At 37.0% G+C, this 16923-nt stretch overlaps 2 protein-coding genes across 2 annotated transcripts; both read right to left on the bottom strand.

Annotated features, from left to right (window-relative positions):
- Positions 1 to 6532: 6532 nt before the first annotated feature.
- LOC136284022 (QRFP-like peptide receptor) lies at positions 6533 to 7507 on the bottom strand. The gene has a single exon (XM_066173733.1). It carries the CDS (start codon positions 7505 to 7507, stop codon positions 6533 to 6535), a length of 975 nt encoding a protein of 324 aa, XP_066029830.1.
- A 1924-nt stretch (positions 7508 to 9431) lies between these two features.
- Positions 9432 to 10430, bottom strand: LOC136283643 (QRFP-like peptide receptor). Its single transcript, XM_066172831.1, has one exon. It carries the CDS (start codon positions 10428 to 10430, stop codon positions 9432 to 9434), a length of 999 nt encoding a protein of 332 aa, XP_066028928.1.
- Positions 10431 to 16923: the final 6493 nt, after the last annotated feature.

The following is a 16923-nucleotide window of genomic DNA, read 5'->3' as shown; positions in this document are numbered from 1 at the left end:
TGACGTTAACGGCAAATAGTATTGCAAAAGGCGACTATGCAGCGTTTTTCCGTCTACTTTCAGCTTTTTTGCACTTTTTGAAACGAAAAAAATTCACACAAGTCACGAACAAAATTACTGTTATTCTCTAATTTTACTCAAGATATTATGGAGGATTACAGCAAATATGATATCTCCGTTGCTGTAAACGTCTTAAACGACCGCATTCGCTCATCAACCTTCTGTACTTCGGCGAGAACTCTTCAAATGTAAATATCGCCGAGGGACAAATTTCAGTCCCCGCGGTAAAACCAAAGTACAGGTGATATGACTATCAAAGAAGAACAAAAGGACGAAAGAGTAAAAAAGAATAAATATCGGTTTCGATGAACCGTATCCCTGAAGTTGTTTTAAGCAAACGATAATTTCCCTTTTTTTAACCAATCTTTGACTTTGAGCAGTTTTCAGAGAACTACCCATATTCTCAATAAACAAACAAAACTGTTTATTGACAAATATTTTTCATTAACTTTCATTAACTGTCTTTAGCCAAGCTTCTTTTACTGAGTTGGATTTAGTTTTCTATGAGGAACAGATCCAAAAGATTTTTCCCATAGCAAAAACTCCTCTCCTTACTCGCTTATTAACTTTTTTCCTGTCTTTATTTTGTATTTTGTTATTTTATAAAAGCTGTAAGCAAAGTTGAATCCGATTCTCTTTCCCTCAGTAACTGGATTTAAGCAGCTCAGTACCTGTGTTCCATTCATCTTTGCGGTTACGTTTGCCGACATTCAGCCAACAGCTCTGAACGCTATCTTTTTTTGTAATTAAACGCAGTGATGATTTGCATAGATATTATTATTGTTCTTAATTGCATATGTTAGCTTCTCTAGAAACTTAAGCCTATCGACAGATGTACCCTGAACCTTCATTTTGATTGGCAAAAGTATCTACAACTGTCGTTGCCGAGATGAAAGAGTTGGGAATGATCTCATTTGGATAATTGTACTTTAAATAGAAATATCATTGGCCTCAGGAACAGTTGTTGAAAGTTCCATTTTCTTCTGTTTCCGCACCTTGACATGTATGTAAAACGCTTTCAATAATAAATTTGTGCTTCAGTCAATTGATGATAATTGTTGTGGTTGTTTCTTGATCGTTTGTTTGCATACTATTTTCGTACCAGACGATTGACGGATGTCAGTTTCCCATCCAGGATAAGTCGTGAAAAACTAATATGAGCTAACAGCGAGGAATATGTCAAGTTATGCGTATCTTTTTTCTTGGGACGGAAAACGGGGAAAGAGGTTAGAATGAAAGCTGTCTGCTTCCTTCCCCTGCGAGGCGTGATCTGAATTAAAAAGCCAATAAATGTTTAGCATATGACTGGAAAGCAAAAACTGAAATAGCGTTATTTATTGAATTACGTTTGACAGCTGGCTCCATGTGATGGCGGCTTATAATAAGTGAAGGAAAATGTTGCAAGATGTAGTACACAGTATTTTAAAGGATTATACAGAAATCAAGAGATTCTTTTGTGAAAAACCTAGTAAACTGAAAAATTTAACTTTACTGTTTTCCGTTGCCATAAACGACCGCATAAACGCACTTATGTTAAGTGCTCTGGTGAGGTCAGTTATTCAAGTTGTAAATATTACTGAGTGAAAAATGTCATGAATTCCCCGAGGTAAAAGCAAATTATAAAGTGGCCAGTGATATGAGGAAGGAATTGATGAAGTATAAAAAGTGCAAAATTTCTTGCAGTTCTCGATCAATTTGTTTTCCTAATTCAGTCAAACCCTAATGTCCCATGTACTTCTTTGATATCTCTATTTATTTCTGACGCCAAAGAATAAACAGATGTTATGCTTTCTATTGCTCTCATCCCTTCGTTTAAAAACCATTTCAGACACACTCATTCAAAAAACATGTTAACTTGCTTTTTATTGTAAAAAAGAGGATTTAATTATATGTTTTCTGGTATAACAAGGCGCGGTCGGCCGAGTTAAGTTTTCGCGAACACAATGGTTGTGAAGGAGTTGTAGTTAAGTGATGTGTTTTGTCTTTATTAACTCGAAGCTACATGCGATCAATTCGATCTTATTTTTATCTGATCCTTTTACTTCTTAGGAAAAATTCATCGACAGTAGTCTACAAAGAAATGTTTACAAATCATGTACTTAGAATTATATATATCAAACGATCATTAAGCCATAACTATTCTAAATAATGGTTTAAGCTGTCATGCAAATTTCCATAAAAATTCTTTGAGCTACCAGTTAGGTATATACATGAAGTCGTGCAGTCTGAAGTGACTTTTTTCTGAGGATTTTGAAGATGTTGGTTTATTTCAACTTCCTTGGCCGGTCATTTTGAATGAGCAAGTGCCAGAATACCAGTAGACAAGATATCTGGTTGTTTTTTTTTTTGCGGGGTCGATTGAGTTGTTTCCCTACCTTAAACTTTGCCTCAAAGTGATTATTCAAAAGTAGTATTAATGAGCCCCTTTTTATACTCAGACGGCCCCGAAGAAGAGGACGGAGCAAAACAAAAGGTCTAATTAGTAGAACAAATAGCTCAGTACGTGCGTTTTAAATTTCCTACATTTTTTTAGCTGTTCTCTGCAAAACATCAACGTGAAATGACCAAAAATTTGCGTTCACTGAGAACGGAAACCCCGACGGCAAATTTGGAACTCGACACCGCTCTCATACGTTATGCTGAAGCTGAGATGCGGCGCCGTTAGTGACGATAAACACATCTACCCATTTGTAGACTTCGCAAAACCCCAACTAAAAATATAAATTCATTTGTTAAACTACATGTTCTTGCCGCCAGGATTGTTTAAGGTTAAAACGTATTACGTTTTGAAATACAGCATGTAATCGAAGTTTCCCGATTCCAGTTCACATATTAAGATCTTTAGTGGTACGAATTGATGGTTTCAGTAATTTTTATTTTCTCAGTGGTCATTTGGTTTTAAGACGTTTGTGAACTGAACACGTCAACGGAAAAAGACCCCCCATGGATGTTTGCATTGAAAACGCCGCCTAATTACTATGTCTTTTGAAAGACCTGCCGATGAAATATGTCAAAGCCACGGTATTTACACATAATTTTTATGCACAGGGCTCAACCCTAGTTAGCAATTTGAATCTAATAAGCTTGTGCCTGATGGTACTTTGTTCACGAACTTCCCTTCAGCTGAGCGGATCATTTAAGTTTAGCGCCAACTGAAATGACTGGTGCTGGAAAAGATCAATCTTAGAAATTGAAGTTCCATGCTCTTCTTGATTCATGTTGTGACTGCTTTGAAATAACTTTTTAAATAATAAAAAACCTTTCATTCGCCCTATTTAACTACAAAAACAATAGCTACAAAACAACCTTGCGGTAAATTATCTCTGTCATAATAACTTAATTAAGCGGTCTTTATCTTCAAACACCTTTGCATATTGCGAGACTACTTTTCGTGTAAACATTCCTTTTTGGGAATTTCAAACTGTCAGCTCAATTAATAAGTCACTTTCTATTTAACGAATTTCGAAATGCTTTTAACGGTGACAGCTTTTTAATCAAAGTATTCCGGCCATTTGTATCGTAAAGCCGCTCTGTAAAAATTTTGCATTTTCTTTCTTTCGATTTAAAAAGTATAATAGCAAATGGAGATAAATAGTTGACTTAAACGACAGCAGAAGCTCATCAACCATATGTGCCTCGGCGAGTCCATCTAGTCAAAATGTAAACATCGCCGAGCGGCAAATTTCAGTCTCCGCGGTAAAACCAAAGTACAGGTGAATGACTATCAAAGAAAAAAAGAAGACGAAAGAGTGAAAAAAGAATAAATATCGGTTTCGATGAACCGTATCTCCTGAGGTTGTTTTAGGCAAACGATAATTTCCCTTCTTTTAACCATTCTTTGGCTCTGAACCCAACTTTTAAAATAAGAACTGCATGACCAGACAAAGCAGCGTAATTTTGCTTGAATTAGTTAGTTTATATTGAAGTCCATTCAGACAGGAATACGCTTCTTGCTTATGTCTTGTACATCTTTTCGGGGAGTTAATTTCATTAACTTGTTAATTTATTTTCGTCACCAAAACTCCCATAAAGTTTTTTTGAGTTTAACAAGATTTTCCGTTATAAAAAATTAAGCTTTTATACCTGGCTTCTTATCTTCTTCTGATTTTTTGACATGCCGCTGAATGCAAATGAGCGATCAGTTTCAAGAGGGACCAATGAACGTCTTTATCATCATAGTTTTTAAAAACGTCAAACTGACAATCGACAAAGTTCACCTTTGTTAAGGCCTATTTACACGGTACGACTTTGTCGCATGCGACAAGCTTACGACAGGCCTACGACATGACTTAGGACAATTTACACGCGCACGACATTTTCACCTACGACATGCCAAAATCGCGTGCAATTCCACTCGTTTCGGCCGCGGTCATTGTTTCAATAATTTGCAAGAGAAGGAAAAGAACCTCTTCCTCGCTCCACAGTGATATCATATTCTCTGTTTCCTCATCTGAGAATGTATTTTTCGCTTTGGAAGCAGTCTTCGACTTTCCGGAGGCGACTTCCTCCGCCATTTTGACGCAAGAAAATTTCACCTTCCTCCCCTACTCAGTAGAAATTTGTCACAAAATACGTCATTTTCTATCAATTTCGGCTACGATTGTCGCAGCGTTTTCAAACATGTTTTAAAATCCTACGACATTTTTCGTGACGTGCACGACAGTCGTAAGCGAGTGGTAGGTTTGATTTACACGATACAATTCGTGTCGTAGGCCTGTCGTAAGCTTGTCGCATGCGACAAAGTCGTACCGTGTAAATAGGCCTTTATTCAACTAAGAACTTTTATTAAAAAGATATTTTTTTACTGTAAACTTGACTTTCCTTAAGTTCTGATTAAAACGGTCAGTACGAAATTTATCCTTGATTGCGACTGATGAGCATTTTATAGTGCGGGGCTTAGCTACGGCGGCGCAACCTGATTAGCCCTTAGCGCTATGGAGAAGCAAATGAAGGGATTTTTAGGACCCTGGCGGTAATGTCCAATGGAAATAAAACAAATGCAGAGGTATCAGCACAGTATGAGTACATAAAAAATCGGACAATCTCCGTGAAATATTAAAATCCACAAGACCATATCACTGTTTTGTCTGATGAATAGATAATATTATTTTTTCCATCAGAAGCATTTGGGAAATTTACATACAATTACACAAGAGCGAATTTGCGACACAGATGACTTTATTTCACAGATCTGACATTTTCTCGATTCTGACGGCCGAAGTGTAAAGGAAAAAGACATTTTTAAAATTCGTCCCCCATTATGCTTCATGAAAACTGGGTGTTATCTGAAGCCTGTAGTAAGAAGTGATTAAGTTCCGTCTGTCTTTATTTGAACATGTTCATATCTTTTCGTCTGTCTTTATTTAATTTGAATATGTTTATATTATATATGAAATCTTAATCAGAATTATAGGGGGGTAAAGTGTAAAAGAATCCGTGATCTCTTTCATCTCATTAACTAGTCATGATTTCTCGACAATTTTGTACTAAATAAGTGAGTCATTGGCAGCTCTTTCTCTTATTTCAATTAAGAAATATAAAACGAAACTACGTCCAAGGAAACCTCTGCGTGCCATCTTTTATGCGCCTGCCTCCGCGCCTGCCTTTCCTGACTGTAAGCCTCCGACAGGCGAGATTCATGAAGAAATTGAGGGGGTGGGAAGACAAGAAAACTTTATTTACTGAATGTTACTATTCGAAATAAAGAAAAGAGATCTGACAGACGTCAACAAGCGGACTCTATTTGAACAGAATTGTTTAATCAATAGCAAGAGAATATTAAATGTTTATATTCTGTTGTCAGTAGCTTTCCTCTTTCAGATATTTTTCCACCCACAATATACGATTGAGAGAATCAACTATTTGATACTTGCGTCAGGATGTCGCCAGCATATCGCGTCCTATTTTTGAATCTCCATTTAGGTGTTTGCTAAAGTTTTACCAGTATGAGCACCTGTTTGAACAAACGAGGCCTAATGAAAAACTTTCTTATATGGTATTCTTAACAGAAGTAAGCAATATTTGATGCAAAGTAAATGTTTCCTCACGAAACAAAGTTGGTGATTGAGCGTTCGGAATCTAGACAATTTGGATTAATACATCTGACATGGTCGTATCTTCTATAAAGTGATTGATAAAATGATAAGTTTCTCCCTGTGTTCTGTATGGTATTTATAATATAATCCAAATGAAGATGATATTCCATATCCGACAGGAATTAAAACTTTTTATTCATAGTTGTTTCTAATGCGACGTTGACAGGATTCCTTAATGCATATCAACGGTTCACCCTTAGGAAAAAAATGTTTTTTCGGCAACAGATTCGTTTCTAAACCCCTCAGTGTGGATGTTCTTTACTTTTCATAATGAAGTATTTAATTTAGTTTCAGTTCAGTTTACAAACAATTCTTATTATATTCCAAAGCGGCTGCCATGATGTTACATTGCATCTTTATTAGCCCTGGCAACTCACTCAGCAGCCGAGGAGATTCTTAAGACCTTGGCGATAATTTCCACTGAAAATAAAACAGATGCAGGGGTTCATAGCGCTATTTGTTCGACTCAGTAGTATAGCAACTTGCTCTAATAACTGTTTGAATCCACAGGACATTGTAGCATTGTTTTCATCTACAAACATACGTACTAATGCAAAAATACTGAATGGAATCCAGCATACAGCGAACCCTAACACAATAGCAATGGAAAGCTTCAGCGCATTTCTCTCCCTTCTCAAACGCTGAATTTGAGCGTTCATTGAGTGTTCGCCTGGTCCTCTCTGGGACTTCAGTTTCAAAAAAATGGCAAGATATAGAATAAACATCAGAACGAAGGGAATATAAAAAAATGTAATAAAAAGTGCCATAAAGTATTTTGTCACCGACGAGGAATCGTCAAAAACACGCATCCATTGCCGCACACACTTGTACTCATGATCATATTCGACCAGCTTGAACGCGACCAGATACGGGATGAATGTAGCCATGGCGATGATCCACGTGGCGAGAATAAAGAAGCGATACAATTTTGAACTGAAGAGCGGAGAACGGAGGGGAAATACCACAGTTACAAATCGATCCACTGCTATGAGCTCAAGGCTCTGAATTGACACAGCAGAGGAGAGATCGGCTGAAAAAGGAGCGAGCTTACACAAAACCTCGCCAAGATGGCCTCTAATGGGCCAATCATCGTCATGTATCTCTACTACAGTTTTCGGGATCAAGATTATCGGGAACAGTAGGTCTGACATAGCCATGTTCACAATTAGATAGTTGATGGGTTTTCGCATGGTTTTTGTCTTGTAAACAATTATTCCAATAAAGGAATTTCCAACCACAGAAATAATAAATATTACGCAGTAAGCAATTGTGTGCCCAATCCTCAATGCTGTGGAATTATAGCAGTTCGAGGGCTGAGTTGCATTCATTGTTGCGCTCAAGTTCGTGGACATTTCGTAGACGCGTTCTTCAGTCACCGTTAAAGTCAAGTATTATCTTATGGAAGTCACAAACACCTCTATTTGTATTACCGCTTGCTGTGGAAGTGATGTGAACATTTGAATATTTCATTTTGATGATTCACACTGAAACCTATTATTTTAGGTCTTTATTTGGGTTTGTTGTCATATAGATCACGAAATTTTGTTTGCATTTTCCAGTTAATAGCTGTTTTTAAAATTGCCGTCGGCAACTATGGTGGAGCCGGAAGTAGGACAAATCTAGAAGAAAGTTTCACAATTTTCTACTTTATCACCCGCTAATTGTTTAAGACAAAATAAAAGCGCTTTAGGGCCCGAAAAAACCGAGTTTTAAGTTTTTTGAAATTTTTCTTTTATGGAAATTGGTTTTTACACTTAATAAGCTAAATATTTACGCCAAAAAAATTTCGTGTCATGGGCACTTTAACTCTAATTACCTAGAATACACGAAGATGTACCATAGGCAATGATTTTCGAGATTGTAAGGAAATATTGAATAAGTTACACTCCTCTTAGAGGCTCTCGATCGGGTTAACCGTTAGGCATAAAACGGCCTAAAAGTTTAGCCGTTAGGCGGAAAAATTGGCAAATTTTAACCTTTAGTCGCAAAAAAGTTAACAGTAAAAATTTTCTTAGTAATCACAAAGGAAGGAATTTAACCGCTAGCCGTAAAATGGCCGACATTTTACCCGTTAACCATCGCCTTCTAAAGAGCCTCCTCCTATACACTACGATTTTTTTGCAAGCAGGGGGGTGGGGAGGGGGAAGCAGAAGGAGAGGGAAGGGCCCATAATCGAGGTGAGGCGTCAATCCGATAAATACGGAACTTGAGAGGAATAACCGTAATAACAATTTAGCTTATGAGAGAAAAACCAGTCCGCATAGCTTTTTTTGATCTTATTTATTTCATCTTGGATTTAAATCAGACTTTATTTTTTCTCATCTAATTATAGCAGCTTATTGATCGTTATATAAAAAATGATTGTTATATAAACATTAAAACCGGAAATCCTGAAACCACAGTTCAAACAACTATTGGGGCGTTTGAAGGAAACTAGCTTGCATGAGCAAACTGGGCGGAAGGTACCAAGAATTGTGCTCACGAAAGCTTCTTCTTTAATCAATTACGCGCTGCCGCTACAACGTTTACAATATTCCCTTTCTGATTAAATCCAAATCTAAAGCTTCTTCTTCAATTTCTTACACGTTGCTGCTACAACGTTTACAGTATTCCCTTTCTGATTAACTCCAACACTAAAGCTTCTTCTTTAATTTATTACACGTTGCCGCTACAACGTTTATAGTTTTCCCTTTCTGATTAACTCCAACTCTAAAGTTTTTCTTTAATTTATTACGCGTTGCCGCTGGCGTGTGTCTTAAGGAGATCCCACATTATCTCAACAACGTCTATTGTCACTTTGCCTGACCAGTTGAAAATACATACGGGCTGTCTTTTTCCGGGTGCCAAGTCAAAAATTTCAGAAGCAATATAGCGAGGCTCTTCTAAAAGGGATTACGAACAGTTTCAACAAGTCAGAAAGAGATGGCCAGAGTTGTAAAATGTGGAAAGTTTGTTGTCACCAAACAGTAAATCAGTTGATGGATGGGTTTCGCTGCACCAACTACTTCATAAGTGTAATTATTAGAGAGCTTAAGCATCGACGGCAGACGCGGACGGCAGCCGCAAGTTAAAAGTTCTTATTCCTTACGGTCGATGAATTAGTGTCAAATCGCGCCAGATTTAGTTTTATTCTTTCTCCTGTTGCTGCCCGCGTCTCAAAACTTTCTCTGCTCAAATTCTCTATAAATAGGGATAAAGAAACGGCGGGCATGTTTAGCCACATCAATGCGCGGATAAATCCAAACAGCATGCAGAAGGCTGGGGAGAAAACGATAACTAAGCAGCTTCGCCTGCAGGAAAGCAACCGAAGAGATTCTTGAGACCTTGACGATAATTACCACTGAAGATAAAACAGATGCAAGGATTTACAGCACAGTACGAGTGCGCCAGAAGAAAGGCAATAATTTTAAAGTATTCCATGCCACAAGATGACCTCATAGCCATGTTTGATGAATAATGGAACAGCAAGGCGTAGATGCTGAGTGGCAACCAGCATACGGCGAACACCAGGACAATGGCAACGGACATATTAAGAACATTTCTTTCTTTCTTCAAACGCCGTTCTCTTGCGTTAGCTGATTGCTTCCCTAGAATCTTCTGCGATTTAATTTTTAAGGAAATGCCAAAATAAAGTTTGGAAATCAAAACCAAAGGGACATATCTGGTAACAACGATCAATCCCAGTATGTAGGTTTGCTGCGATAGGGACTCTCCAAATGTGTCATTCCACTGCAACCAACAAACTAACCCTTCTGAATACTCAAGAACTTTAAAGGCGATCAAATATGGGCAATGGACTGCCATGGCGACGATCCAAATGACGAGAATGAAGTACCGGCACTGCTTTGAACTGATCAGTGGGGAACGGAGAGGAAATACTACAGCTACAAATCGATCCACTGCGATCAACAACAGGCTCTGAATTGACACTAGAGTTGAGAAATCTGAAACGAAGGAACTCAGTTTACACGCCACATGGCCAAGGGGACCGCCAACCAGCCAGTTGCCGGCCGTGTTTAACTCTACAAAAATTTTAGGAAAGAGGAAAATCGGGTACAACAGATCGGAGATTGCCATGTTTACAATCAAAATGTTGATTGGTGTTCTCATAGTTTTCGTCCTATAGACAATTATTCCAATGAAGGTATTCGCAGCCAGCGACACAACAAATAGCAGACAGTAGGCGAAGGTTCCTCCAATTCTTCTCGCTATGGGGTTGAAGCAGCTCGACATGGACTGTGTTCCATTCACCATTGCTGTCACGTTTGCAGACATTTTTCGATACCAAGAGATCAGGTTTTTCTTCAGCCAACAGCCTTGCGGTGGGTACCTAAACTCGACTGGAAACACAGCCTATCTATCTTATATAGATCAAACTTTCACATGTTTAATCAATGAACATACCTAGGAAAATTCTAGAAAATCGACAGTCTTCACCTGAGACCTCTAATTAAGAAAAGTATGGTTGGAATCAGCCGTTGTCCGAAATTAAGCAAACGATATGCTTTTTCAAATATTGTCGGCAAAAGGGACAGTTTTCTCAAGTTTATAAGCAGGAGCCCATCCTATATGAGTTTATATAATCATTATCAATATTGTTCCAATGGCTCCAGAAATAGCCCAGCCACAGATGTTTACTGATATAGAATAACGGTTGACAGCTGGTAGCGAAAAGATCTACAATGTTCTTTTCAATTCAGAATTTATTTTTAATTATGTTGCCATCGAAAGTTTAATCCAGCCTCGAACTTACTGATTAGTCTTGTTGCTTAGTAAACTTATTGGAGAATTAAAGAAAATTTTCACGAAGTCGTAACAAAAAGGAAGGGTACAGGACAATATAAGGCCGACTTCTTATGTGCGATAAAAAATGGTATGGCTTCATAAGTCTTCTTTTCAATTCAGAATTTATTTTTAATTATGTTGCCATCGAAAGTTTAATAAGCCTGAGCTTGTTGCTCAGTAGACTGGTTGGAGTTTTAAAGAAAACTTTCAGGAAGTTGTAATAAAAGGGAAGGAAACAGCCGGGACAAAGCCGATTTCCTATATGCGAGGAAAATGGTATGGTTTCATAATTCACCAGGAGAACTTGTAATAATTTAACAAATTTACATGACAGAATTCATATGGCTTACGATGTAAATTTTTCCTTTAATCTTGTTTCTGTATTCGAGCAAAGATGATATCTCCGTTGCTTTAACCGACTTAAACGATCGCATACACTGATTAACCTTCTGTGCCTCGGCGAGGCCATCTATTCAAAATGTAAACATCGTTGAGCAACAAAATTCAGTCCCCGCGGTAAAACCAAAGTACAGGTGATATGACTATCAAAGAAGAACAAAAGGACAAAAGAGTAAAAAAGGATAAATATCGGTTTCGATGAACCGTATCCCTGAAGTTGTTTTAAGAAAAGGATAATTTTCCTTTCTTTAACCAAGCTTTGGCACTGAGTAGTTCTCGAGGGGCTACCTTTAGTCTCAATAAACAAAACAAAGCTGATTACTGACAAATACCTTTCATTTACTTTCTTTAGTTTAACTTCCTTTACTGAGTTGGATCTAGTTTTCCATGAGGAACAGCTCCAAATGATTTTTCCCATAGTAAAAACTCCTCTCCTTACTCGCTTATTAACTTTTTTCCTGTCTTTATTTTGTATTTTGTTATTTTATAAAAGCTGTAAGCAAAGTTGAATTCGATTCTCTTTCCCTCAGTAACTGGATTTAAGTAGCTCGTTACCTGTGTTCCATTCATCGTTGCGATCACATCGCCGACATTCAGCCAACAGCTCTGAACGCTCTTTTTTTAAGTGAACGCAGTGATGATTTGCATAGATATTATTATTGTTCTAAATTGCATACGTTAGCTTCTCCAGAAATTTAAGAATATCGACAGATGTACCTGAACCTTCATTTTGATTAGCAAAAGTATCTGCAACTGTAGTTACCTCAGATGAAAGAGTTGGGAATGATCTCATTTGGATAATTCTACTTTAAATAGAAATATCATTGGCCTCAGGAAAGTTTTAGAAAGTTCCATTTTCTCAGTCTATTTTCTTCTCTTGACGTGTATGTAAACAGCTGGTAATTACAACATTCAGTTTAAGGAAAGGAGAAACTTCCCTGAGAATTTAATAGTTATCGCATTTTTTATTTTGTTTCGTAAAAAATTAGCTGTAAAGAAGCGATACTACCTCGTGGAAAGAATCTGCCACAAAATAACATGCATGTCCTTATTTATAAACATCTTTGTTAATTGCTACAGTATTTTCGGCGTAAAACTGTAAAGGTTTTTGTACGCTTTCAATACGTATCATAAATTTGTGCTTCAGTTACTTGATGCTGATTTTTGTATTTTTTAATTGACCGCTTGTTTGCATACTATTTTTGTACAAGACGATTGACGGATGTCAGTTTCCAAGCCAGAATGAGTCGTGAAAAACTAATATCAGCTAACAAAAAGCGAGGAATGTGTGTGCGAGAACGGCCTGGTAATTGAGGAGCGGGAAACGGGGAAAAAATGAAGTTAAAATGAAAGCTGGCTGTTTTCTTCCCCTGCGAGGCGTGATCTAAATTAAAAAGGCAATAAAACTTAAGCAAACGACTGGAAAGCAAAAACTGAAATAGCGTTATTTGTTGAATAACGTTTGACAGCTGGTTTCATGTGATGACAGCTTATAATAAGTGAAGGAAAATGTTGCAGAATGTAGTATGCAGTATGTTAAAGGATCACAGAGAAACCAAGAGATTCTTTTGAGAAAAAACTTATTAAACTGAAAAATTTAATTTTACCGTTTTACGTTGCCATAAATGACCGCATAAACGCACTTATGTTAAGTGCTCTGGTGAGGTCATTTATTCAAGGTGTAAATATTACTGAGCGACAAACGTCATGCAGCCCCCGAGGTAAAAGCAAATTACAAAGTGGAGGTGATATGAGTGCTAATGAAGGAATTGATGAAGTTTAAAAACCGCAACATTTCTTTCAATTCTAGATCAATTTTTTTTTCTTAATTCAGTCAAACCCTAATGTCCCATGTACTTCTTTGATATCTCTTTTTATTTCTCATGCCAAAGAATAAACAGTTGTAATTATTTCTATTGCTCTCAATACATTTTCATCCCTTCGTTCAATAACCATTTCAGACACACTCATTCAAACAACATGTGAACTTTCTCTTCATTGTGGAAAAAGAGGATTTTAATTATATGTTTTCTGGTATATATAACAAGGCGCGGTCGGGTTAAGTTTCCGCGAACACAAAAGTCATGAAAGGGCTGTAGTTATGCAATATGTTTTGTCTTTATTTACTGGAGGCTACAGGTGATTAATTCGATCTTATTTTTTATCTGATCCTTTTACCTCTTGGAAAAATTTCAACGACAGCGCTCTACAAAAAGTGTTTACAAAATATGTACCTAGAATTATATGTATCAAACGATCATTAAGCCATAATTATTCTAAATAACGGTTTAAGCCGTCATAAAAATTTTCTGAAAAATTCTTTGATGTGCCAGTTAGGTATAGACACGAAGTCGTGCGGTCTGAAGTGACTTTTTCTAAGGAGTTTGAAGATCCTGGTTTATTTCAACTTCCTTAACCGGTCATTTTGAATCAATAAGTGCCAGAATACCAGTAGACAAGAAATTTTATATATATATATTTTTAGCGGGGTCGATTGAGTTGTATCCCAATCTTTAAACTTCGTTCGTGACCATTCAAAGAAGGAGTTTCACTTCAAAGTCGTATTAATTAGCCCATTTCTGTTATATATCAGCAGTAAAGCTGACATATTGTGTACCTGCACCAGAAACATCGTAAGCTAGTGAGCGAACATGCAACAGCTCGGGGGCTCAAACTGCAACATAGCATATGGGTCAACCAGAAAGAACTGCCAGCTGTCCAACTGTCAGCTTAATCAATAAGTCGCTTTCTGCTCAAAGACTTTCGAAATTCTTGTAGCGGTGACAGCTTTTCAATCGACGTATTCAGGCCATTTATATCGTGTAAAGCCGCTCCATAAAATATTTAGCATTTTCTCTCTTTCGGTTTAAAAAGCATCTAGGTCAACCAGAAAGAAATCAGCTAAAGAGACTCTTAAAGCCTTGATGATAATTTCCATAGAAAGCGAAACAGATTAGTGATGGTAATAAAACCGAGTGAAGTCTAATTCGGTCTGTAATCATACGAGGGATCGACTAAATCGAACGACTGCGAAGTGGGAGTCTGATTTGTTGATCACGAGTATGATTACAGATAGACTTGGAAGACAAGAAGTGAAAACAACAATTTTAGAGAAATTTATTTACATATAAAAGACGAAACACAACTCATTTTTAAGGAAGGTAGCTGAACGCAATGCGTGATCTGAATCTAAAGGCAAACATGAATAAAGCACATGATAGAATGGCGACTACCGAAATAGAATAATTTAGTGATGTTGAATGACAGTTGACAGCTTGTCTCAGAATCATCATGCATGAGAAAGAAGTTTTTCTAAAATAGAAAAGTTTAAGTGTGACGTTAACGGCAAATGGTATTGCAAAAGGCGACTATACAACTTTTTCAGTCTACTTTCAGCTTTAATACCTGCCAGACAACTAACGTCCAACTAATGGCTATTATAATTTATATGTCAATAATCAGACTTTTTTCCATAAATTGAGTGAAGAAAACACTTATTTAAATAGAGTGTAAGAACCCACAAGAGAAGTGCAACCTGAGGAAGACACTCAGAATCTCTGAGCGTGTAAATTAAAAATTCATTTTTAAGCCATAGATGGTCATAGATGTGAATCAAGTTAATGAACCACTTCTCTGTACTTTCTCATCTGATCTGGCTTTATTTTTACGAACTCAGAAATATGATCATACTCAGACGGCCCAGACGAGAACGTAATAAACGAAGGATCTAATGGGTAAAACAAATAGCTCAGCACGTGCGTTTTAAAATTTCCTTCATTATTTTAGCCGTCCTCTGCAAAACATCAACGTGAAATGACCAAAAATTTGCGTCCACTGGGAACGGATACCCCGACGGCAAATTTAGAATTCGACACCGCTCTCATACGTTATGCTGAAGTTGAGATGTGGCGCTGTAGGTGACGGTAAACATATCTACCCATTTGTAGACTTCGCAAAACCCCAACTAAAAATATAAATTCATTTGTTAAACTACATGTTCTTGCCGTTAGGATTGTTTAAAACGTATCACGTTTTGAAATACAACATGTATAGTAGTTTCCCGATTCCAGTTCACATATTAAGATCTTTCGTGGTACGAATTGATGGTTTCAGTAATTTTTATTTTTCTCAGTGGTCATTTGGTTGTAAGAAGTTTGTGAACTGAGCACGTCAATGGAAAAAGACCCCCTATGGATGTTTGCATTGAAAACGCCACTTAATAACTGTCTTTTGAAAGACCTCCCGATGAAATATGTCGGTATTGACACATACTTTTTATGCACAGGGCTCAACCCTAGTTAGCAATTTGAATCCGATAAGCTTTTGCTTGATGGCGCTTTGTTCACGAAACTTCCCTTCAGCTGAGCGGATGATTTAAGTTTAGCGCTAACTGAAATGACTAGTGCTGGAAAAGATCAATCTTAGAAATTGAAGTTCCATGTTCTTCTTGATTCATGTTGTGACTGTTTTGAAATGACTTTTTAGATAATAATAAACCTTTCATTCGCCCTATTTAACTACAAAAACAATAGGTAAAAAACAACCTTATGGTAAATTATCTCTGTCATAATAACTTAATTAATCGGTCTTTATCTTCAAACACCTTTGCATATTGCGAGACTACTTTTCGTGTAAACATTCCTTTTGGGGATTTCCAACTGTCAGCTCAATTAATAAGTCACTTTCTATTTAACGGGTTTCGAAATTCTCTCGACGGTGACAGCTTTTTAATCAACGTATTCCGGCCATTTGTATCGCGTAAAGCCGCTAGCGCTCTGTAAAAATTTTGCATTTTCTTTCTTTCAGTTTAAAAAGCATAATAGCGAATGGATAATAAATAGTTGACTTAAACGACTGCATAAGCTCATCAACCATATGTACCTCGGCGAGGCCATCTATTCAAAATGTAAACATCGCTGAGCGACAAATTTCAGTCTCCGCGGTAAAACAAAGAACAGGTGATACGACTATCAACGAATAACAAAAAGACTAAAGAGTAAAAAAAGAATAAATATCGGTTTCGATGAACCGTACCCCTGAGGTTGTTTTAGGCAAACGATAATTTCCCTTTTTTTAACCAATCTTTGGCTCTGAACCCAACTTTTAAAATAAGAACTGTATGACAAAGACAAAGCATCGTAATTTTGCTTGAAGGGATCAAAATATATTGAGAGCAATAGAAAGAATAACATCTGTTTATTCTTTGGCGTCAGAAATAAAAAGAGATATCAAAGAAGTACATGGGACATTGGGGTTTGACTGAATTAGGAAAAAAAATTGATCGAGAATTGAAAGAAATTTTGCGCTATTTAATTAAACTTCATCAATTCCTTCCTTAGCACTCATATCACCGGCCACTTTGTAAGTTGCTTTTACCTCGGGGTCTTCATGACATTTGCCACTCAGTAATATTTACACCTTGAATAAATGACCTCACCAGAGCACTTAACATAAGTGCGTTTATGCGGTAGTTGATGGCAACGGAAAACAGTAAAATTGAATTTTTCAGTTTACTGGGTTTTTCTCAAAAGAAACTCTTGGTTTCTCTATAATCCTTTAAAATACTGTGCACTACATCTTGGAA

Source organism: Pocillopora verrucosa, chromosome 10, assembly GCF_036669915.1.
Source record: "Pocillopora verrucosa isolate sample1 chromosome 10, ASM3666991v2, whole genome shotgun sequence".
NCBI lineage: Eukaryota > Metazoa > Cnidaria > Anthozoa > Scleractinia > Pocilloporidae > Pocillopora > Pocillopora verrucosa.
This window is presented reverse-complemented; position numbering and strand designations above follow the sequence as displayed.

Excerpts from the sequence above, each read along its gene's own strand:
- LOC136284022 (XM_066173733.1), bottom strand. The coding sequence starts at position 7,507 with ATGTCCACGAACTTGAGCGCAACAATGAATGCAACTCAGCCCTCGAAC.
- LOC136283643 (XM_066172831.1), bottom strand. The coding sequence starts at position 10,430 with ATGTCTGCAAACGTGACAGCAATGGTGAATGGAACACAGTCCATGTCG.